The 23,953-nt window shown below is 48.7% G+C and overlaps 1 protein-coding gene across 3 annotated transcripts; it reads right to left on the reverse strand.

The window, feature by feature from the left end:
* Positions 1–3,472: 3,472 nt before the first annotated feature.
* Positions 3,473–23,020, reverse strand: PHC1 (polyhomeotic homolog 1). 3 transcript variants are annotated; one of them, XM_048822415.2, is made up of 15 exons: positions 22,834–23,020; positions 17,776–17,935; positions 16,931–17,041; positions 15,479–15,556; positions 14,398–14,547; positions 13,192–13,347; positions 11,396–11,894; positions 10,226–10,992; positions 8,922–9,069; positions 8,475–8,683; positions 7,630–7,744; positions 6,896–7,004; positions 5,984–6,134; positions 5,180–5,411; positions 3,473–4,766 (listed from the first exon to the last, which is right to left on the reverse strand). In XM_048822415.2, the coding sequence occupies exons 2-15, from the start codon at positions 17,887–17,889 to the stop codon at positions 4,612–4,614; spliced, it is 2,994 nt and encodes a 997-aa protein (XP_048678372.1). In that variant the 5' UTR covers positions 17,890–17,935; positions 22,834–23,020; the 3' UTR covers positions 3,473–4,611. The 3 variants fall into 3 exon arrangements, with proteins under 3 accessions (XP_048678372.1, XP_048678363.1, XP_048678391.1); XM_048822406.2 differs by lacking the exon at positions 22,834–23,020 and adding an exon at positions 22,339–22,806; XM_048822434.2 differs by lacking the exons at positions 13,192–13,347; positions 22,834–23,020 and adding an exon at positions 22,339–22,806.
* Between the last annotated feature and the right edge of the window lie 933 nt (positions 23,021–23,953).

The following is a 23,953-nucleotide window of genomic DNA, read 5'->3' on the forward strand; positions in this document are numbered from 1 at the left end:
TATCAAAAGGTCTACCTTTAAAAAATTTAAGGGAATTAGTTAGGGAAGTGGACTGGACAACAAGAATCTGAATGGTGGAGGAGGCTTGGAATTATTTTAAGTCAAAGTTGCAAAACTGTCTGAAGCCTGCATCCCAAAGGGAAAAACTTCATAGGGAAGGGTTTCAGACCAAGCTGGATGCACGAGGATATCAAACAGATGATTAAAAGAAGCAGAAACCCTACAAGGATTGGAAGGTGGGATGGATCAGCAAGGAAAGTTACCTCTTGGAGGTCAGAAAGTGTAGAGATAAAGTGAGAACTGCCAAAAGCCAAGCAGAGTTGGACCTTGCAGATGGAATTAAAACCAGTAGTAGAACTTTCTAGAGCCATATAAAAAAAAAGAAAACAAGGAAAGTGGAACCACTAAACACTGAGGATGGGGTGGAGATTAAAGATAATCTAGGCATGGCCCAACACCTAAACAAATACTTTGTTTCAATTTTTAATGAAGTGTTATGGGGTGGTAGCACAGTGACTAACAGGAATGAGGATACGGGGGTAGAAATTACCACATCCGAGGTGGAAGTCAAACTCAAACAGTTTAATAGGACTAAATCAGGGGGCCCAGATAATCTTCATCCAAGAATATTAAAGGAACTGGTACATGAATTTGCAAGCCCAATAACAAGGATTTTTAATCTGTAAATTTAGGGGCTGTGCCCTATGACTGAAGAATTGTTAATATAGTTCCTATTTTTAAGAAAGGAGGGGGGAAAGTGATTGAGGAAACTACAGGCCTGTTAGTTTGACCTCAATTGTATGCAAGGTCTTGGAACAAATTCCAAAAGAGAAAGTAGTTAAGGATATAGAGCTTAACAGTCATTAGTATAAAATACAACATGATTTTACAAAAGGTAGATCATGCCAGACCAACCTGATCTTTGAGATAACTGATTTTTTTAGACAAAGGAAATGCAGTAGATCTAATCTACCTGGATTTCAATAAGGCATCTGATACAGTTTCACAGTTTCACATGGGAAATGATTACATTGGAAAAAATGGAGATTAATATGAGAATTGAAAGGTGGATAAGGAACTGATTAAAGGGGTCATACTGAAAGGTGAACTGTCAGGCTGGAGGGAAGTTACTAAGGGAGTTCCTCAGGGATCAGCCTTGGGACCACTCTTATTTTTATTACTGACCTTGGCACTAAAAAAGTGGGAATGTGATAAAATTTGCAGATGACACAAAATTGGGAGGTATTGCCAATATGGAGGAGGACCAGAAAAGTATACAAAAAGATCTGGATGACCTTGTAAGCTGGAGAAATAGAAATGGGATGAAATTTAATAGCGCAAAGTGGAAAGTCATACACCTAGGGGCTAACAAGAACTTTTGCTATAAGTTGGGGACGTATCAGTTGGAAGTGACAGGAGGAGAAAGACCAAGGTGTATTGGTTGATCACAGGATGACTATGAGCTGCCAATGTGATGTGGCTGTGAAAAAGGCTAATGCAGTCTTAGGGTACATTAGGCAAGGTATTTCCAGTAGAGACATGGAAGTGTTTGTAGCATTATACAAGGCACTGGTGAGACCTCATCTGGAATACTGTGTGCAATTCTGGTCTCCCATGTTTAAGAAAGATTAATTCAAACTGGAACAGGTGCAGAGAAGGGCAACAGGGATGATATGAGGAATGGAAAAGTTACCTTTGGCTGTTTGTTTAGCCTAACCAAAAGAAGGTTGAGGAGATATGATGCCCCTCTGATGCATTTGTAGAGAGAAAATGCCATGGAGGGAAAGGAATTATTTAAGTTCAGTGCCAATGTGGACACAAACAAATGGATATAAACTGGCCTTCAACAAGTTTAGGTTTGAATTTAGATGAAAGATTCTAACCATCAGAGAAGTTCAGCCTTCCAAGGGGAACAGTGGGGGCAAAAAACCTAACTTGGTTCAAGACTGAGCTTGATAAGTTTATGGAGGGGATGGTAGGATGAGACTGCCTACAATGGCATGTAGTCAATCTGTGACTGCTAGCACAGATATGGAACACTAGCTCGGGAAGGCTCCGAGTTACTACGGCGAATTCTCTCTCAGCTGTCTGGCTGGCGAGTCTTGCCCACATGCTCAGGGTCTAACCACTCGCCATATATGGCATCAGGAAGGAATTTTCACCTAGGTCAGATTGGCACCTTCTTCTGCAGCATGGGGCAAGGGTCACTTGCAAATTTAAACTAGGGTAAATGGTGGATTCTCTAACGTGTAGTCTTTAAACCATGATTTGAGGACTTCAATAACTCAGCCAGAGGTTATAAGTCTATTACAGGAGGGGGTAGGTGAGATTCTGTGGCCTGAAATGTGCAGGTCAGACTAGATGATCGAAGGTCCCTTCTGACCGTAAAGTCTGAGTTTATGATCAGCTTTTAACCTCTGAGTATTCAAAATATGGGCCATGTGCTTTGTTATCCAGTGTTTTAGTCAGATGGGTCACAAGAAGTGCTGGTTTCTTGAGGCCTGTATTCAATAAGTAAATAAAACCTACAGAAGTTCCCTTCCAAACAAGTGAGAATTTTAATTATAAAATTCAAACGCAGTATTTCACTGTAAGCAAGTTAAGGTTCCTGCACCGACCCTCAATTCCTGTCCTCCCTCCTCTAAACACCTTCCCTCACTGCGGTCCCCTTTTCTAATGCAACTCTGATACATACCCTTGACCAAAGTCTCACAAAATCACTACTATATACAAGAGCAAGACTCAGCCCTTCTACTCAATTATGGTGTAGCTTCATTACTTTCAGCCAGGCCAACAGCCCTCCAGTAACCTATGCAATTGCCTGCTAGTGATCAGAGAGAACACCTTTTAGCTACAGCCATCAGATGGGTAATAAAACCATATCCTAGCAGACCTTATTAGCATCACGCATGAGGGTGGAGGGGGGCTGGGAGGACTCTCTCAATATGGCCCTCCTGCAGCACCATGCCATTGCTGTTCATGTATACAGAGCAGACTTACATTTCATCGGACTATTTATGCGAGTAGCTCTTATGCAGAGACAGCAGGTGGGGCTGAGACACATGGCACAGAACGAATCCCAGTGTTGAATTTACTCACTGCTGAGCATTAGGGACGCATTTTCCAAAAGCATTCACCCCAGGAGCAGAGTTAGGTCAGGGTCGGACACTTTTGAAACTCCCATCCTACTGCACTCTAGCAACCAAGTCTCATCCTTATCTCTTACATTTTCTGGAAGTTTCCTTGATGTGTGTTTTGTTTTTAAGCAGAAGCTTCCTTAACTGGAGCTCTGCCTGATCCATTAGTGGAGCCTGGAACCTCTGAAGCTGTCAAACAAGTTTGCAAAGTATTGCATTTTGCCTACCAACTTTTTGTGTAGAGGAGAGCAGTAAGTGTAGAATTAAAAGGGGAGAAAAGCTTAGGTTTTGCTCAGGTCTGTTTACATATGTCATTAAGATGCAGAATTAAGCAGTTTTTGAAGCATTCTTTTTATGAGGAAAAGAAATATTTGTTTTACAACCAAAAATAAAAGAGACCCGAGGCAGATGGGTACAGTCCTGCCCATTGAAACTTTGTCCCGTACACTCTCCTGAGGAGAGTGGAGAAGAGATACAAAATAATACAAACTGAAAGAGAACACTAAAATGAAAAGTCCCCTAGGACAGGTTGGAGCCTTAGCACTCTTAAACTCCTGCTTTGGATCCATAAGTAACGTCCCAGTCTTGGGGAGAGAGACAAACCCCTGAGGCTGCAGGGCTCCCAAAATGAACGCTCCCCCTTGTTCTCCAAACTCCTTGGCAGAAGTGCTCTAATTAAACCCCCTTCTGCTGGCCCAATGGGGGTGAATCTGGAGTGAGCAGCTACTACAACATTTACAGCCTTCAAGCTGCACCGCTAAAGGAGACAGTAAAGCAAAGCAACTGCTTTTGCCCTGGGCCTCCAGGGTTCGGTACATGTGCCATGATGGCTATTAAACCCAACTCAGAACCATAGTCTAGCAGGCTTTAAGAAAGCGGAATGGGAGGTGGCACTTTAAGTGCTAATTCTTACCTGTCAACCTCTCCTAACATCTGGAATTCACTAGCTTTCCTCCCCCACAGATAAGCAAGGCAGCTGCACTGGGTAGGTTCTACTCCATGCATCACATCCTGGTATGGTGAAAAATTCAAAAGAAATAACTGAGGATCTAGCAGCCCCACTGTGGCAGGAAGCGGCCAGCTCAGCTCTCCTTCCCCTCCCCCGCAAAAAACTGGTTACTTCCAGAAGCCTCTGAGGTGGAAGGATGTCCTTTTTTCCCCCCTTTCTAGGAGTTTCACTTTCTCTGGTTCTCCATGGGGGGGAAGGATTTAAAAGAAAGTGAGATGCACTTCATGAAGGGAAGAAAAGTTTCAAGGCCCCAGGTGGGAGTTTTCCTCCCCCTTGTAGCACCGTTAAGAGACCAAGACACAGGCTGCCAAGTGATAGTTTCACTCATTTAAAACTTCCTTTCTCATTTTCTTTCCTTTGTTATGCAAGATCATAGGAAATGGTCCCATTCCCCCAGCCATGCGCTCCCGAGGCAGGTGGTTCCACTGGGGTTGGGGGAAAGGGAGACCTCTGGCACCAAGGCCGTTAGGTCTCCTTGAGGATGTTGATCTTGGCGCAGATCTTGAGGGCAGGTCCCAGCTTGATGTTCATGGCGCTCATGAGGTGCTCCTCCTTAAGCAGCAGCAGGGCCTGGCCATCAATCTCCTGTGAGCGGAACTCCTCTGCGATCTCCTGGCAGCCTGCCGGGGGGGGGGGGGGGGGGGCGGCAAGAGAGAAGGCCAAGTGAGACAGGTCTCTGACCCACACACTCCCACTCCATTAAAAATGGACTCCTGCTTCCAGTCTCCCAGGCCATCCTGGTGAGCAAGAAAGGGGGGAGGGGGTGTTTCTAAGAATCTGCCCTGGCCCCTGCTCTCCTGGTAGGCTGGGGAGTACAAAGGATCTGACTGCACTGCCTCAGAGTCTGCTTCAATTAGAAGCCCCAGGAGTGAAGCAAGAAGAATGAGGAAAGGATTACCCAGCTCCCCACATCCCAAGCTTCCATGCTGGGCACCCTGCACCCCTGGCTGTCAGACATGCTGTTAGCCCTTCGTGCTCTATTGGGTCACACATGTAGGGGAGGGGACAGGACAGGGCAAGAGCTTGGCCTCACCTTGCAGGGATGCGATGAACTCATACACCTCCTCTACACTCCAGCGGCTGGGGTTGCTGGACAGGAAGTCTGGGTTGATGCCATGTAGGTCTGGAGTAGGTGGGGCCATGTTGGAGCTGGTCAGGTCTCGCTCTCCATGACTAACCCTCACTGACAAGGGCCCTGGGGACGTGGGGGACAGAGCCTCATCATAGCTAGAGTTGTCGGAGCCTCGACTGGAGTCTTCCTGCCCCTACAGGCACCAGGGAAGTGGGAGAGGAGAAAAAGGAAGATGGTTAAAAGAAACCTATTAACATCAAGAGCAGCCTGGAGAAATCTGAGAAACTGGACAGAATGAGCAGCCCCAGTGGGTCTTGGTAGCAGTTTCTCTTCTGCAATGCATTCTCCACACACTGTGTAAGCAGGGATAACTCATCCCAATGCAGCCACTTCTGGGGTGAAATGCAACAACTGTTCAAACAGGCAGTGCCATACATCACACCATTGTCATGGGAGAGAAGTACTCGAACTCTGAGGAGGGAGTGACTTAGAGAGGCAGAATGAGTTAGGACAGAACACCCGATTCTTAGCCAAAGTGCCAGCGGATCTTGGCGTAAGCCCTACAAGTAGCCAGGACTTTGGATTTAGTCCCAACCAAAGGAGTACATCCAGGGCTTGAGGGGCCAGCAGCAGAGACAACTATAGTACTGTGATGGGGACCGAGTATGTCCAGGGTACAAAAGACAACACCTCCAGTAAGGTAATGCTCCATCGTGCCAGGCTAGAGGTCTGGCAGGACAAGGGCAAATGGGGCTGTGTACTCACCCGATGGCGCTTGCCCTGGATCTTGGCTCGGGCAATCTCGGAGCTGCTGCGCCGCGGTCCACGCCGACGCACACGGACATAGTTAGCTTCCTGGAACTCCTTCATCTTCTTCCTCTGCAGCCGAAACTGATGGCTGCAGCTCACATTGTACCTGAGACAAAGAAGAGCAGACAAGCAGTGAGGAAACAGTCCTGCTCATCTCCTACTCCCTCCCCTAGATGGGGACAGAAGGTGACTGACTCCTCTTTGCCATTGGATTTCAAGGTCTGTCCCCCCTCTTCCAGCCCTCCTCCTGAAAGGAAGCAGTGCTGACCTTTAGCACAAGCAACATTTTCAGACCACAGAATCCTGCACTAACTCAGCAGCTGATGGACCAACCAGACCCCTCCCTCCAGAGGGAGAAAGCAAGATGTTCTGGGTTGTGTCCTCTTGGGACAGCAACTCCTGGCGTGATTTTCCCACATTTCCCTCCCCTCACGGCCCACCCCCAAACACACACATTCCAGATCTGGGCGTTCCAGGCCCCATAGGACTAACACAAGCCAGCAGAGTGTTATTAACAGGCCTTTGCTAACTAGCTGTGGACTTGACCATTGCTGAGGGAAGAGAATTCTTTCAGTGTGTAGGAACAATTCCCTCACCCCACTTCCTGGGGGAGTCAAGAGCATTTTAGGTGCAACACCCTGACCCACCACCCCAAAGGATTAATCGTGGACAGATGCTCAGCAGTGACTATCCAAGTTATAGGTCCAATCCAGCAGGCTCTCTGCACACAGAGCTCCCAACTTGGCCAATGTAGTTCTTGCATGGAGGTCCAGATGGAATGAGCACTGTATGTAACTTGGGGAAGGGAACATATCCAGCTGTGGGGGAAGTATAGTCAGAGAGGAGGGGGATAAAGCCTGGTGTTACCTTTTAGCACAGGTCATGGAGCAAAACCTCTTGGAGCCCCGGAACTGATTGGCTGGGGCATATTTCCCACAGTACTCGCACTTCAGCAGGTTTGTCTTCTTGTCCAGCTCTAGAGCGAGATCCTTTATTACAACCAAAGAAAAATCACACAACCCCCCTGCCCCCAATTACTACCAGGAACAAGAGAGTCACTCAGCAATCTCAGCCATTTGTTTTGGGAGAATCTACTGAGCTATTAGGCTGTGGAAGAGCCTCCCTGAGGGATGGGATGGAAACCCCACTGACTGAGATATTGACGACAAGGATTGGACAAAGACATGAGCAAAACAGAGAGGTACATTCCTCTCCTAATGCCTCTTAGAGTCTCCCCTCTTGCCACGCATGGACACCCCTATCCTCCACACAAAGGCAGGAATCCCCTCAATTCACCCCTCCCTATTGGCTCTGCACTGCATTGGAACCTCCAGGCTTCCAACAGAGAGGATCCAGACTGCCCAAGTTAGTGCTGACCAGGGATCTCTAGTTAGTGTGTAAGGACTCTTCTCTCCCTCCCTCCCTCCAAACCCAAGAAATGAAGACCCTAGATCTCCGAGTTTGAGCATCATGCTCCTAGTCCCTCGAGAAAGGAGAGAGCAGCACCCACCTCCAACTGTGAAGTATGGGAAGAGGAAACAAGAGAAGGCCGAAAAGCTGTTTTCCTGATACAAGCTAGGCTCCCTGGAGCTGAGACTCACCCAGGGTTGCACTATCTCCTCCTGGGGAGTTGCTGGACTGGTTCTCACTCTGCCCGGAGGGAGCCCCTCCCTGGAGTGGCTTCTCAGACTCTTTCAGCAGCTGAGAGCAGCCAACCTGCAAAGGGTGGAGAAGTGAACTGAGTCAGGGAGTGAGGCTCCTTGCCCCCAGCAGGGATCCCAGCCCCAATCCTTCTCAGAGCTCACTGAGAAGGGGAGACCTTGAACCACATAGTGGTCATTCCTTCCTGACCCAGCCAGCTGGTGTCCAGTGCTTGCTCAGAAACCAGACATACTGATTATTTGTATCCTGGCACCATCACTGTAGATGCTCTTCTTGATCTTTAATCTTGCTAAACCACTCGCCTTGAATATCCTGACCTCTAGAGGTCTCTTCCAGTCCTATGATTCTATGATCCTGCAGCAGCGAGTTCCAAAGGACAGTGACCCACCACATGAAGCAGTATTTCCCTTACCTGGTTTAAATTTACAGCTCTTTACGAGCAGCAGTGCCCCCTTTTCCCTGTATTATGAGTCAGTCTAAAGAGAAGAACCCGCTGACATTCCCTGTCCCATTCGTTGTGTCAGAGACCTTTGGAGAAATCAACCAGCCCAACTTTGCCTTCCATCCTCCCACTTATCTACTTGCCTTTAATCCCTCTGCCTCTTTCCCTGGTAATTACAGCACAAATCCCTCCCTTCCCCTCTTTTGTCACTGCACCTGGGGGGCAGGGGAGAGAGGGGTGGGGAAAGAAACTTCTCCAGCGATGGAAGAATACCAGTCCCACAAAAAGCAGCTTCTCCCCAGGGCGGCTCTGACTCCTTCCCCTGTGGACCCCGGCTCTTACCGGGAATGGCTCTGCCCCTTCCTGGATGACAAAGCCCTCGATGATGTGCGTTAGGATCTGGGGCTTGACGATGGCCTGTGGGGGTTTGGAGTCTCCAGTCTGTCGTGACACCATTGCCAGGGTAGGGGCAGGGGAAGATGTGGTGGTGACGGACGCTGCTTCACTTGTGGGGGCATTTGGAGTTGTGCTGAGGACAGGCTCAGATTTCTCTGGAAGAATAAAAGCTCATAAGGAAGAAAGGACTCACCACAACTGATCTGACCACTGGCCCATCTAGTCCATCCTGCCAGCTATATTATAGCAGTCCACACCTTTGGCCCATCCAGTCCACCATCCGACTTCATATCACTGGCCCATCTAGCCTGTGTCCTGTCCATCACCATGCCCCTCTGCTTTACATCATCAGGCCACAGACCGAGCAATCAGAGCCCTTCTCTACCCACTCACCTCCAAAGCCACTCTTCTCCTCCATGGTTTTGGGACTCTCTGCCACAGGAGACGACTTGGCGGGCAGGAGTGTAGTGGCACTGGGCAACTCCTCCTTCTCCTCCTCAGACTCTGCTTTGCGCTTCACTGCCAAGGTCTGGGGCTTTCCCTGTGTGGGAGGACCAGGAATGTGTAAGGGGAGAAGTGGAACCCAAAGTGCAGGGAAAAGCAGAACACATACGAAAAGGTCAGAAGGGAAATAGCCAGCACCTCCTCAACCCTCCAGCTCCAGCCTGGTTCCTTCCCATGGTCAACCCCTCATGTTCCCCACCACCATGGATCTAGGCTGCCATGCATTCCTATTAGGGAACAACAACATCACAACACTGACATCTCCATTGCCGCCATCACCATCTTGGTGCTCTACATCTCCTCCTCCTACGTCAACCACACTGATTTAGCAGCGCCATGACACAGTGACTCACAATGTCCCCAGTCTGTGGTGATGGGCCCCATGAGAAGGAGGTGGAATGGCAGCCATCTGCCAGTTTCCAGATAGGTTGGTCACTGGCCAGAGTCTGCTCCCACAAGTGAGCAGGGATTGATACGGTGGTGGTCTTGGATGGGAACAGAGAGCTGCAGAATCTGGGAGCTGTCACAGAAGCTCACTGTCTTGACAGCAGAGTTTAGAAACAACGGAGCCAAATTCCACCTTTAGCTACCCTGGTGAAACCCACAGAAAATCAACAGGGCTGCAGTAGGGCGCACAGCAAGATCCCCAAATGAAGTCCCTGTGAACACTGAGACAGGGACCCATGCAGCCTTATGAAGATAAAGAAAGCAGTGGGGGTAGCTTTCACTGAGGGACCACTGGAAAATAGGAAGTCCCCTGCCACCAGGGGATCCTAAAAGGCCTACAGCTGGCCTGATCTTAGAGGCTGATACAACACAACAAAGGGTCTCTGACCTGGAAAGGCCCACATCTAGTGGGAAGAGGGGAGCTCAGGCTCTGTGGCTCATTCTGCCCCTGATCCCTCTGCCAAGACTGACAACAAGGAGGCCAGTTAATGCTATCTGTGACAGATACCTGCCCCGTTTTGGGGAGGACTAAGCTCCAACTCATTTCATGAAGGCTACTGAATCGCCATATCAGAGAGAATGACTATTGGTCACTAACTCCTCGGCTGGATTAGAATCAGTGCCCTAGAGGGGAAAAGCTTCATCCCCATCTCATCTCACTGGCATGCAGCTGGATTGAAACTGGTGCCCTAGAAGTGAATGTAAAGAACCCCTAACCTATTCTCCTTCCCATTGGCATCACTTACGGGTAATTGGACAGGCTGCATGTAGAATGCTGCAGGCACCTGAGCCATGACTGGGGACGAGGCCGTGCTCTTCACCACATGGGCCGTGCCTTGAACTTGTGCCAAGTTGACTCCAGTTGTGAGGGGAGGGGCTTCCTGGGGGGAAGCTGTGGCAGAAGGAGCTTGGGATGATGGGGAAGTGGCATGGGCTTGGGAGACGGGCTGGACCACTGCTGGCATACCCCGGGGGGCCGACGCCGTAGGGGTAATCTGAGCCAAACCCAGTGCCTGGGCTTGGGCTGAGCCCTGCTGCCGGCTCCCCACCACCTGCACTGGGATGTGTGGTGGGGGCTGCTGTGCTGCTGACACTTTGGCAGCCCCAAGCTGTGGTGGTTTGATGGGGGCTGAAGGTGGCTTGGACTGAATGGGTACAGGTGACTTGGTGGCTGGCAGGCAGGGGCTGTCTGGCTGGAGCTGTATGGGCTGAGGCTGTGACTGCAGCATGGGTTGGACCACAAGGGTCTGAGCCTGCTGCTGATTTTGTGGAGGCGAAGGCTGCTGCTGGGGAGGCGGAGCTTGCTGCTGCTGCTGGGTCAGAGGTGAAGCTTGCTGTTGCTGCTGCTGGGCCAGCTGGAGGTGGGTGGCGGTGTGGAGGAGCTGGGACTGGCGGTGCTGGAACTGCTGCTGGTGATGAATGGCAATCTGCTGCTGGATCACCACCTGCTTCTGCAGGTGAATCTGCTGCTGTTGCTGGATCAGTGAGTGGGGCTGGATCTGTGTGTATGTGGCTAGAGACAAGAGAAGGGGAGAAGAAAAGGAGAGTGCACAGCATTAACAACAAAGGGGCAGCAGGAGATGAAGGTAGTGGGAAATGTGGGATACAGACCCTTTCACCTCTGGGGCACTGGTTCCAACCCATCTCTCTACAAGTGACCACCACAACTAGCCCCACTTTTGGTAGTTTCAGCAGAGAAGCCAAGGACTAAAGAGGCTGAGAGAGACTTCCCCTCTCAGTCTGGCTGGGGAGGGACCTCTTTGGTGGGAGCATGCTGGAGGGGAGGTATGTGTGGGAAGTTCCCACTGCTGGACTTTCAAGGGTCAGCCCTTGTCACAGAGCTGAGTTAGGGAGCTAAACAGCAAGAGCAAGGGGGAAACAGAGGAAGCGGAGGTAAAGGCTGGATCATCACCTACCTGAACTGATCAAGGTCTGGCTGGGCGCTGGCGTAGCTGTCCTAGTCAGGTTCATGCCAACGGTTTGCTGCCCACCGTCTGCTTCAGACTTCTTTGTTGCCGCTGCATTCTCTGTCTCTGTCTGGCTCCCCTGGCTCACTGTCACTGCCTGGGCAGCTGCTACTGGTAACGGCTGCACCACCCCAGTGCCTTTCCTCTGGCAGCTGCCCCCAAGGCCAGACGAGGCTGCCTGGCCCACCCCTGTGGTGGCCTGGCTCCCACCACCTGCCACCACGCCCCCAGAGACACCATTACTGCCTGTTGCCCCTTGGCTCAGATTCAGGGACTGGCCTGTGTTGCCAGAAGAGGCCTGAGCCACTGCCAAGGTCTGGCTGGCATTTGTGGCCTGTGACAGGCCCGAAGCCTGGGAGTTTCCTGGAAGGGCTGCTTTCTGAGCAGAGCTCTGCAGCTGGGCATTAACGACTGAGGTCTGCTGGCTCCTCACAGCCAAGTTCTGCACCTAGAAACACACACATACAAAACAACCCATTTGTTTAGGTTATAATGATGCTCATGTATTTCCCTGTAGTTTGACAGAGAGAGAGGCAGGGAGCCTGGAAACACCATAAAAGGTCCATTTTGGCTCCACTGGCAAAGTCAGTCAGTCAGTCCATGGGCTCTAGCCTCTTGCACTCAGATTTGGCCCATACTTCAGAGAAATACTGAAAGTGCTACACTATTAGAGGGGTCATCTCTTCGTAGAAGACATTAACCTGAACACCCTTCTGCCCCAGCTCTGGTGGAAGTTAAAGATTTCATGGCACTTTCTGAAGGGAACTTGAAAATAGCACCATTCTCTCAGAATAGCAGGTTCTAACAGCACAGACTGCATGAGCAGCATGGGACGGCCTCTGTATGTGTCTGCCTGGCCTTCGAGCTGTTGGGATTCACCTCAGCATTGTCTATAGCACCTTGGGATCCCCTTTCCAGCTCAGTAAATCTCTTTTTACTTTCGGGCTGCCTATCTCCTTTCCCTGGGCACGGGGCACTCCACCCAGGAGGCCCAAATCTCCTCTCATTGTTTGCAGCCCACTCTGAGCTCTCCAGTTCTCTTTGCTCTTTGGTGCTGCCATCCTTTGTGCTCACTCCCCCTCCAATTGCAATGTTATCTGCAAGTGTGATCGCGGTTGGCTTTACTCCAAAGAAACAGCAGACAAGACAGATGTGAAGCAGCTGCAGTGGGGCAGGAGCCCAGGGGATCAAAAAAAGGCCTCTGGAAATACCCAGAATGGTCGGATGGGGCAAGACAACTGGTGGGGAGCATCCATGCTGCTTGACCTGAAGGAAACCTTTTAAGGGAAAGCCCAGCCTCTGTGGCCTAGTCAATCCTTGGCCTCTTTAAGATGGCCAGGGAACAGGACCAGTCAGTATTAATACTGGCAAGGGCTCTTTCTTGTGGAGCACCTGCCTCACTAGGAACTGGACTATGAATCCACCAATTTGTTTCACTCAACGTAACCAAACAAACAGTCATGAAGATGGAAATGACCCAACTAGTGGGTCACCCAGAAAACTAGGCAGGAAATGAACCTGCTCTCTGGAAGTGACAGGTCAGCACAATAACACACTGAAGAGAGAATGGAGCCTGCAGACCCCACTGTCCACAGGGGGCCCAAGGATACAGAAAGGCAGGCAGAGCAGAGTTAACCTTCTACAAAGGGAGAGCTTGAACTGGAGACAGAGATCCGAGAGTGGGGTGAGTGTGCGTGTGTGGGAAGGGTTGGGAGTGCGAACCCCAGGAGGGGGGCATCACTGACCTGGTCTGTGTCTGTGTGGACCCCGGGAGACTGAGCGGGTGGCACCTCCTGCTGGACAGCAGCCACGGCCCCGTTAGGCATCAGGATGAGCTGGGAAGTAAGAGGCACATTGCGGCCCAAGGTCCGGTTCACCTGCAACAGGTTCCCCAGCTGCGGCTGTGGGGGTGGGTTGGGTGATGTGGAGGAGGAAGGAGTGGAGGGGGAGAGAGAGAGAAAGAAAGAAAGCGAACCACAAGCAAACAAATTACAAAGCAACACTGGGCTGGGGTGTCACACACTGCAAAAATCACCCACCCTCCCAACCCTGTGATCCAGACTGCAGCCCTTGGAACCTGGAAACCAGAAACTGCTTCCTTTTGGAGCTCTCTTCCATCACACGCACAGCTGGACTGCTTACCAAAGGGCTGTCCAGGATTGGCTAAGAGACCAGAATTTCATTTTCACATGTATGTCTAGGACTGGTTGAGAGGCAGATATCTATTTGAGATGTACATCCAGGAGTGATTGAAAAGAAGAGAATTATAACCTGAGTCCATCACTGGTGGAGAGGAGGGAGAATTATTATTATAACTGAACCCCAGAGTTCCTAAAAAGGGGGTTTAATTTTTGATGTATAGCCTCACCCAGGACTGGTTTAGAGGACATTTTTTCAGACCCATCTCTGCACCCAGAATTGAAAGAGAGGCAGACATTAATTCTGAATTATGAACCTGAGCCGGGCAGTGGCTGAAGAGATTAATTTGTCAGATAAATATTTGTTCCAGAATTGGTAGAGTGGAAGAAATTTATTTTTGTGATCTATATATCTGAACCTGAGATTTGCTGAGAGGAGGGGATCTATGTTTCATACATGTACCCTACTCTAATGAGAAGTGCCATGGGATCTTCAACATCCATGCAAAGCACAGACAGCTTGGTTCCTAAAGGTTTCATCCACTAGCACTCCCTACACAGTAGAGCATACTGAACTCAGTACATCTACCTTGGAACGCTGAGTCAACTCTGCTCAGAATCAAACCTGTGGTGGTTCCAGAAACTAGGGCCTTCCAACCTAAAGCTTAAAATATATCAAACCCATTCCCTGTCCTGCTATATCAGAGCCTGAGACTGGGTCCAGAGTCAGGGATTTATTCTGGTGGCCATATGACAGAGCACTGGACTGAGCAAAAGGCAGGTGTGGGCATGTTGTGTGCACATTTCTCTTACCCGGAGATACATCTGGGCCTGTGATTGATTGAGAGGCGGCGAGGTGGTGTTCCCCAGGAGCACAGACTGAGTAAGTGTGGTGGCGCTGGGAGAGCTCACGCTCTGTGAGCGGCTGATTAGCTGGGCGGCCGATGTAGTGGCCAGATTGATCTTAAAACAGAGAAAAGCCCCAAATCACACAGGAAGAGATGGGGATAAAAGAGATGAGGCCCAGCCCCCTTCCCTCTACACACGCAGGGGGAACAGCAGGAACTGGCATTTTAAGGCCCAGCCTTTCCCTGTTTCCAAAAAACAGAACTAGACAGATCAGGGAGAGAATGACAGAGACTGACTTTTGGCACCATTATCCCCTCCCTTTCCAGCAGCAATATCTTGGGTGGGGCAAGCAATTGTTTCTGGTCCCCATCGCAGTATAGCCTCAGCAGCTCACGGTAGGAGCCCTTGTTCCAAGAGGCTCTGGAATCCGAAGTCAGCCACAGCGTTGGGACACTAACCCACTTACACACTGCACATCATCCAGTTACCATCAAACTCGTAATGATGGACACAAACACTGCTACTAATAGGATCTAAAGCCTAATGAAGGAATGGGGGCCTTTCTCCAGACACTGCCAGCCTCTGACTAGTTTCCCCCAGCCTTCTGCTGGCCACCCCATTTCTCTCTCTCCCCCTCCAATTAACCCTGATTCTTCAATCCCACACAAGTTCCTGACCTCCTCCCAAACAGCACTCTCCCCTACTCCCCCGCAGGACTCATCCAGCTGCCTACTGCTCATCACTCCTCTTCTCTCCACCCATGAGCCATGATCCCTTCCTCACCCTAACAGACTTTATCCCCATTCTCCCAATCACAAGAGATCAGTTTTTACCTTTCCAGCTGTGGATACCTCCACTACCAAGGGGTCTACCCCTCTCCCAATTCCGTAACCCCCACATAATGATGAGTGCCCCAAACGCTTACTGCTGACAGTTTCCTGCCATAACCTGTGGCTTCCTGGCATCCCCAGTGGCTGTGTGCTGCTGGCTGACTGAGTTCTGAAGGGAAGAGGGGATGCATGTAGGGAAGAGGGCAGTTACTTACTGAGGCCTGGGTGGTGGTGGTCTGCTGTGGGGTGCTGGTGTTGGGGGAGCTTGCCTGCCTGCTGGCTGCAATTGTAGCCTGTAAGAAAGGGATAGAGGGAGAGAATGAGCAACTGCAGTGAACCTTTTAATCCAATTCGAACATTTAGCCAAAAAAGAATTCCCAGTCCCAACACTTACAATCTAAGTATCAGCAGATTCCCTCCCTTCTGTACTATGACAACTCCTTCCCCAACCCCAGGGAACTGGAGCACCACATACCACACACTGCGACCTGAACTCTGTCCCCTCAATCCACTCTTCCGACTGCACCCTGTTCTCCCCACCAGTATTAGCTATGGATGTTCGGTGTTGTAGTTCAAGATGTTGCAGATGGGGAGATTGGCTTCTATGGAGGGTAGAGTTCAGGTTGTGGTGTGTGGGTTCTGTGGCGTATGGCATTGTGATACTGGTAAGTTGTGTGTCTGGGGATAGAGGAAAAGAGGGAATGTACTATTAGGTGATGCACTTCTCATTTCTTTACCTTTGTGGTTTTGGGTTGAATTTGTTTTGTGGACAGCAACCTGAACTGTTGCACAACTAAGATTTGTGTGTATCCACTTCCCAGGTACTCCTCCCCACTATGTCGAGGGTAGGAAACAGGGATTCCCATAGACGTGCCACAGCTGAGGAAGAATTTATCTGCCAGTAAGTGCAACAGTCTGTCAGCCACCACACACAAAATCATTTGCAATGTAGGATCAATCTGACTGAAAGATGTACCTGCCAATGGAGAACATTGTGTGTCCAACAGCAAAACAAATAAACCTCCATTAAAAAAAAAGAATATATTCCCTGTTGCACCAGATCGTCTCAAGATACATCTCACTACTAACCTGTGTGTAGACAGATAGTGGTTTTTAAAAGGTATCAGTCAACAGAAAAGTTGGATTGTTATGGACTAATTTTAGCCAGAGACAGATTACTAACACTTCCTATTAACAAAGTTTGAAAAGAAACCAAGCAAAAATTACAGAGAAAATACAAAGGGCAGAAAACCTGACTCTGAAATTTCACATTGAAAGGGCTACCTATATGCTCAGAAAAAACAGCAAGTCACTGCCCATTCTGAGCACATTTCAGAATGTACCTGCATCCATTGTCTCCATAATAATCTATTTCATATTTAAAGGGGATGAGGGGCTGGTGAGGTGACTCCCAGCAATATGTTCCCAATGGAGACCTGGAGGACCTATCCAAGCTCTCTTCTTTACTTGAAAGTTAATTCCATCTCTCCACAAAGCCCCCAGTTTATAATTATTTTTATTACTGTCATGCCTAGATGCTGTAGTCATGGAGCAGGACCCCAGCATGCTAGGTGTTGTACAAATAGAACAAAAAGACAGCCCCGGCTCCCAAAGGTTTTCTATCTAAGTATCAGAAGATTCCTTCCTTCTGTCCCATGACAACTCACCTGCTGGACAGCTGCCAGACTGTGGAGCTGGGCACTGTTGAGCTGCTGCTGGAGCATGAACTGATGGAAGTACTGGGCTGCATTGGGCTGTCTCTGCAATGCCTGAAGGGCCTGGAGAAAGAGAAGAAAACAACTCTGAAAAAAACAGATGCCACCACACACCATGTGCCCATGGGGTGCAGTCAGAGAGAGACATAACGATCTAAAGAACTGCTACAAGGAAAAAAATATCATCCAAAGTTCCCAGGATGTAGTGGGGCCATCTGCCACAGGATTTGTTATGTGAGCAGGATGCAGGACACCAGAGTAGGTGGATCAGTGGCCTGAGCTGGTACAGCCAAAGGGAGATACATGATTCAATGGACTTCAGATTGAATCATGCAGTTCATATACTAGACCTAATAAACTCCAGGAAGTTGGAAGTTTGCATGCTAAACTAGGTGGACAAGTGCTCTGACCCAGTGCTGGCAGAGTACCAGACACAAAAGACCAATGGCTGTTCTAATACAGCCAAAGGAGCTGGGACACTGAACTAAACGAACCAATGGCCTGCTCTGAGATTAGAGCTGTGCAATAATGTGATTCAATAGAATAAGAGGCTGCACGCTGTACTAAAAATGAAACAATGGCTGCTCCAGTAAAAATGGAAGCAGGATACTGGACTACATGGACTAAATGTCTGGCCAGGCTTGGCAACCCTTATCTGCCCAAGTCTGAAACATGCCAACCCTCTGATCACACTCCCACTCCAGGTGAATGGGCATACAAAGTGAAGGATGTAGAAGACCCTTCTCACTACACCCTCTTGTTCACCCATCCAACTCAGAACACAGCTAGCTCCTCACCTGCACTGCCTGTCGCTCATACAGAGACATCTGAGATATCTGAGGGCGAGTGCTTCCTCCAGAGCCTGAACTCCCATTGGTGGAGTTGGAGTTCTGCTCGCTTTCAGTCTCCATGGTGACAGGTCCCAGGGATCTCAAACAGAGGAGACTGATTCAAGACCTAAATGGAGAGAATTAGAAACCACGTCACACTAACAAAAGAACCAAACTAGTATTTCATTGCATCACAGATGGCTTTTTAACTTAAATATGCCAGTCTTGAGTTCCCCACACAGCTCTGCCAGTGCCCTTCAGTCCTGTCCTTCAGCCCCCCTGCTATTCCAGTACTGGGACCCCACTCAGCTCTGTTGATGCCCCTCAATTCAGCCTTGCAGCACTGAGAGAAAAGAGTCTCAATTTACCCAGAGGTTAGGCCCACAGTTCAGTTTAAACACAACTGTCATTTATTATCACAATTAGTTTAAGTGAAATGAACAAATTTCCACAATTTATGGCCATGCTGCTGCTGTAATAGGCAGTTACATAGCAAGCTCTAAACTCCTATAAAGGCAGGAAAATACCAGTTGTATATTATTCAAACAGTTATTCAATTACCTGACCCCCTCATCTCCATTCAAACATAAGTGAACTGAGGAAAAGAATATTGTGCTTCTAGTAACCTGTCTTCCCTTCCCAGCTGATTCTTCTTCCCAGTTCCATTATCCCGCTGCGAAAACACGCAAATGCAACCCTTCCCTTCTTGGCTTGGTCCCCCACTCAGGTTGGCTCTTCCTTCTTGCTCACAGACATACACTTCTGGCTGGGCTGTAACCCCTGATCGTTTCTGATTTAACTGTTAGATTGGGACCTGCCAGTGGGGGTGAAAAGTTGTGTGGAGAATGCACAGCCAGGGGGAATCGGGTCAGGAACATGGAGTGGTAAGGGATTACCAGCAGGAAGTGAAATGGGTGACATGGAGAATGCATGTCAGAGGGATCAGGAAAGGTTTCTAAGGGAGGTCTTCTGAGGGTCAGAGAGATTTTCCAACAGCAGAAAGATAGGTCATGCTAATATGGGGGATGGGAAGAATTGGAGAGGGTTTCCATCAACAGGGAGGCAGATGAAATGGAAAGCCCTCATCCAGGGGATCAAGAAGGGTTTCTCACAAAAGGGGAAGATGTGCCTGAGTGATCATAGAGGGCTTCCAGCAGCAGGAGATAGGGGTTGACTGGGTAATGGGAGGAGATTTTGTGATGGGGGCTCTGCATGTCTGAAGGAAACCAGAGAGGCTGAGGAATTATGCCAGTCCTGAACCATCTCCCCACACCTTCCTAGTCTGTGGTCTAGTGCCCCTACCCAATCCAAAGTGTATAATCACAGGGTATTATCTATCACAATACATGTAGCAGTCACTTAAGATCCATCCAGGGAGGACACAAAAAGTGATGATTTTTAAACATTTTAAGTAAACACATTTTCTTTTAAAAAATAAACCTATTTAAAATTAAATCTGAAATTATGACAATTTATGTTAAGGCCTAAACATACTACAATAAATTAATATTATTTTTAATTTTTTAAATTGTTAGTAGTACACATTTGCTGATGAAGTTTTAAAGAAATCCAACCACTATAACTGGTGGAAGTCACTGGCTAAACACCTGGAACAAGAGTTTGTTGAACTGTAAACCGGATTTTGACAGCAGTAGCCTTTTCTGAATGTAAAGAGAGAGTATTTTCTTCCTTTCAGTTTATTCATGAGAACATAAGATATGGCCATACTGGATCAAACCAATGGTCCATTCAGACCAATAGCCTGTTTTCTGACTGTGGCCAATGCCTCATGCTTCAAGTGAGTGAACAGAACAGGGCAATTTATCAAATGATCCATCCCATTGGCCAGTCCCAGCTAATAACCATTGATGGACCTATCCCCCATGAACTTCTTCTAATTCTTTTTTGAACCCAGTTATACTTTTGATTCAACTAGTTCAGTTCAATGACTAGTTCACTGAAAGTTAAGAAACTGATTAGGAGTTGAAAAAGCAGAAAAGCTTGGTTTTCCTCTTCCAATTTATAAATAAAATACGAATATGAATTTAAACTTGGTGTGAGAGAATGAGATCTGCTAGTTGTAAAATCTTGAAGAATATTCTGACCAGAAACAATCAGTTCAGTTCACTACCAACTTATTTCTTTGATTTATCATAGCACCTACGAGCTTTAGTCGTGGTCAGAATATAGTATGTACTTTATTTAATAATGAGTTTTTAATGGAAAACATGTTTTGATCAACTTTTGATTTTATGTATCTAACACATTTAAGATTGTTAGTTAGATAAAACAAAAACAATTTTAAAATGCTGATTTTGTGTGCTTTAACTGTATTTCAATTTCCACCTAAAAAGAGCTCGACACAAATTATGAGTAAAAAAATTAATAATCTAGTAAATAAAAGCACCACTCATGATTGTCTAATAATAAAAATGGTAAAAATTAAGAATCTTAATAAGTGTATTTTAAGCTATAAATTAGCTTAAATAAATGTGTCTAGATATAGTCTCCTCCTGGTTAACAAAGCATAGCAAATTAAGTGTAAAGGCTATAATTAACTGAAAAATCAACATGTTTTAATGGTTACCAACCAATGAGAATCAACTTTTCTTTAGGAAAATAATTAGAAAGTACAAGTTCAAAACAAAATTAAAAATCAATTATTTAAATAAAAGTTTCCAGCTTGCTGATTTAAATCACGATTAAACGCTGTGATTTAAATAGCATTGATTTAATTCAACCCATCCCAGATCCATCAGTGATGCATTTAGTTGCCCAGACCAGTGGTTCGTATACTGTGACCTGCGCAGCTCTTTCTGAGGAACTGCAGCATTCTAGTGATTGAAACACATATGACAATCAGATAGCAGGGGACACAGCCAGAGATGAGGGAGCTCCATAAAAGTCTCTCTCTCTAGCCAATGTTGTACGCAGTGTTGTTGTGGCCATGTTGGTCCCAGGATATTAGAGAGACAAGGTGGGTGAGGTAACATCTTTTATTGGACCAACTTCAGGTTGCTCATTACATCAGGCAAGAAATATTTTTGGTTTAGGGTACTGGGCCATATAAGCAAATCGTCACTTTTGAAAATCTATGCAGAGCAGACAGAGCCTCACCAGTCAAATCCTGTGGAGAGCACAAAACTGAGGCGCAAGGATCACTGTGCGGTGGGTCTGAGAGGCAGATAACGTGGGAGCACAGAGAACTGTTAGCATGCAGGAGAGGGCCTACTGAACAACAAAACCTATAGTTTTACTTCACTGCTTGCATATTGTAGGGAATAATTCCACATGGACAGAGTGGGAAAATGCACATAATATAGTCTCATGGATCATTTGCATCTCTGAATTCTACCGGCCAAACCCTTCAGTTCTTACTCAGCAATTGACCTGCTTATACTAGGTCTGAATTTATCCCACAGGGCCCAATCCTGCTCCCACTGAAGTCAATAGGAGTTTTGCCATACAATATATGTTTGACACAAGTCTGTGATCACCTAGGATGTCATGGATGTCACTATGTTGCACATCATGACCATCCAGAGCATCATAGCAACAGCAGGGATAGAACTGCTCTAAAAGCATGGGACCATGTCAACTAAAGGAGAATCTTCATTAATTATCAGCCATCTGAGGTCTCTGACAAACCATTAAATAGGTCTGATTCTACCCGTGCATTCCCACACCCACCCAGAGAGAACAATCCAGTACAGTCCCAAAGCAGAGAAAGAGGCAGTTAAGGTGAGGGGAAATTAATTGCAGTATGCTGGAGGCAGAGAGTGGAGAAGAAAAATAAGGTTACACAAATATTTAAAATCAAAGTAATCAATTCAGGAACAAAACTTACACTAGAATCTGGTGTTACCTAAGAGAAGGAGAGCAAAGCTAAAACATTAGAGTGCGATCAGAGGCAATGGACAGCAACAGGTAAAGATCATACGTGGCCCATGGCAGACAAGAGGCTGCCATAAGCAGCCCATACTGGAAATTTTAACTGTTGGGTTAAAAAAAATCAACAACCCAGATCCTGTAGATCATCACATGCACAACTCTTATTGACTTCAAGGTATACATATATATTTGAATCCTAATATCTTTACTTGCCACACTAACACCCGAATTAATTAAAACGTTATCAGTTTTGAAGAGCTAATTTATTTTTCACCTTTACTGTTTAGTTACTTTTTTCCTCTGCCAGAGAATTTCAATGGAGTTTGTTTATTTATGTATTCCATTTACAGAAAAGTTTAACCCGCCGGGTCAAATTAGGGCCCAATCCTGCAAACAGTGATACACAGAATCACAGAAATGAAGGGTTTGAAGGGACCTTGAGAGATCTAGTTCAGCCCCTGCAGTGGGGCAGGACCAAGTAAACCTAGACCATGCCTGGCCGGTGTTTGTCCGACCTGGTCTTACAAACTGCCCAGGACGGAGGGTCTATCACCGCCCTTGGAAGCCGGTTCCAGAGCTTACCTGTGTGTCTCTGTCACTTTATGTGCGGGGACCGCTCCCATGAGTAAAGTTACCCACCTTGTGTGTTTGCAGGACTGAGTCTGCAACTGGACCGGTGAGCCCATTAACCCTGGGCACAGCCCCAATGACCGCAGCTGGGCTCTGCATGGGGGCAAGGGCCAAACTGCTTCCGTCTCCGGGAAACTAAGCGAGGGGGCGATTTCGGGCCGTCCTGGAGGGCTGGGGGTGAACCCTTGTTTTTAACGCAACCTCAGCGCCGGGCAGAAAACAGCCGGGCAGCGGGGTGGGGCCCTCCCCTGGCAAGGGCGGAGAGCGGACACAGCGGGACGCCTGAGCCCCCGCGGGCCGGGGGAAGAGGGACAGGCCGGCTCCCGGGAGGCAAATCCCCGCCGCCGGCCCCACGCCGCCTCTCTTCCCGAGGCTGTCGGGGCCGGGGCCTCGGAGGAGTCGGGGGCCTCCGGGGGCCGGAGACACAAAGCGAGGAGGGGGCGGGCGCAGCAGAGCCGGAGGCGCGGGGGGCCCGGCCCGGCAGGCACCGCGGGGGGCTGTTACCTCTGATCCCCGCCCAGCGGCCCGCTCCGCGCGGCGCCGCGCTCCTCATGGGGCGGCGGCGGAGCCCCGCGCGGCCGGCCCCCGGGGAAGGCTCCCAGCGGCCCGTCTGCCGGGCGGGGGTGCCGCAGCTCGGGCCCGGGCGGCCCCGCCAGCGCCGCGTCCTGCGTTTGGGGGGGTTTCCCTTTTTTATTTTTATTTCCCCTCCCCCCCCCCTTTTTTTTTTTTTTTTTTTTTTTTTTGGGGCCTCCGGGGCTGCCTGTGCCTCGCGCCGTCACTTCCGGCCACAAGGGGGCGCTTCCGGGACACGTGACCCTCGCGCCCGGCTGCTTGCTGTTACCATGGAAACGAGAGCCCTGGCTGGAGGGCGGGGGGCGGGGCTGGGTGGACAGACTGCTGTGGTCTGGAGTGGACAGAGTGGTTGGTTGAAGCGGCCGGCTATGAACTGGGCTCAATGCCCCTCCCCGACACACACACAATGGGCTGCCCCCCCCCAGTATTGCCAACCCCACGCCTTGAAAAATTGAGTCCGACACACCCCGCTCCCCATTACGCCCCCCTTTTGGCCAGGACAGTCAGTCCCCTTTTTAAACCCAGCCCGGGGCAGCCCGACTCTTTGGGCAAATCTGGGTATTTGTCCCAGCCCGAGCCACAGCTTCAAAGCGCCGGCTACACAGCTACTGTGAGAGCGTGAGCCGGAGCCCTGCACCTTGGAGTGTGTTGACCCAGGCTGGGAGCTTCACTGCTGTGGCCTGGGTAGAGGAATCCTAAAAGTGACCTAGTTTTCAGGCTAACACTCAGGCCAGTCTGAGCTACTGGGTACTCAGCACCTTTGAAAATCAGGCAACTTAATACGGGGTTTAGACGCTTCACTTTAGGTTTCCACTTTGGAAAATCTTGGCCTAAGTCTTTCTTCTGAAGGATCAGGTATACCCACTGTTGGAGGAACCGTGGTCAACTGCACGGCCCAGTGGTCTTGTTGCCGGCACCCAGTGCCGAGAGGCAGAACAACAGCAGGGGTTGGTTCGCTACCTGGTGTGCTTCACCCAATAATCACAACGGGGTGGAGAAGCAGAAGAGTTTATTTGCAGCTGCAAAAAGGTACAGGGAGAATAAGATCTCA

This window comes from Caretta caretta, chromosome 1 (assembly GCF_965140235.1).
Source record: "Caretta caretta isolate rCarCar2 chromosome 1, rCarCar1.hap1, whole genome shotgun sequence".
Classification (NCBI taxonomy): domain Eukaryota; kingdom Metazoa; phylum Chordata; order Testudines; family Cheloniidae; genus Caretta; species Caretta caretta.

Bases quoted from the DNA above. Each gene is read 5' to 3' on its own strand.
- PHC1 (XM_048822415.2), bottom strand. From the start codon at position 17,889: ATGGAGACTGAAAGCGAGCAGAACTCCAACTCCACCAATGGGAGTTCA. The intron at 15,557-16,930 runs GTGAGTTGTCAT...CCTTTCTTACAG, and splicing joins GTCTGGCAGCTGTCCAGCAG to GCTACAATTGCAGCCAGCAG. The intron at 6,135-6,895 runs GTAACACCAGGC...TCTTTGTCTCAG, and splicing joins TCCATGACCTGTGCTAAAAG to GTACAATGTGAGCTGCAGCC.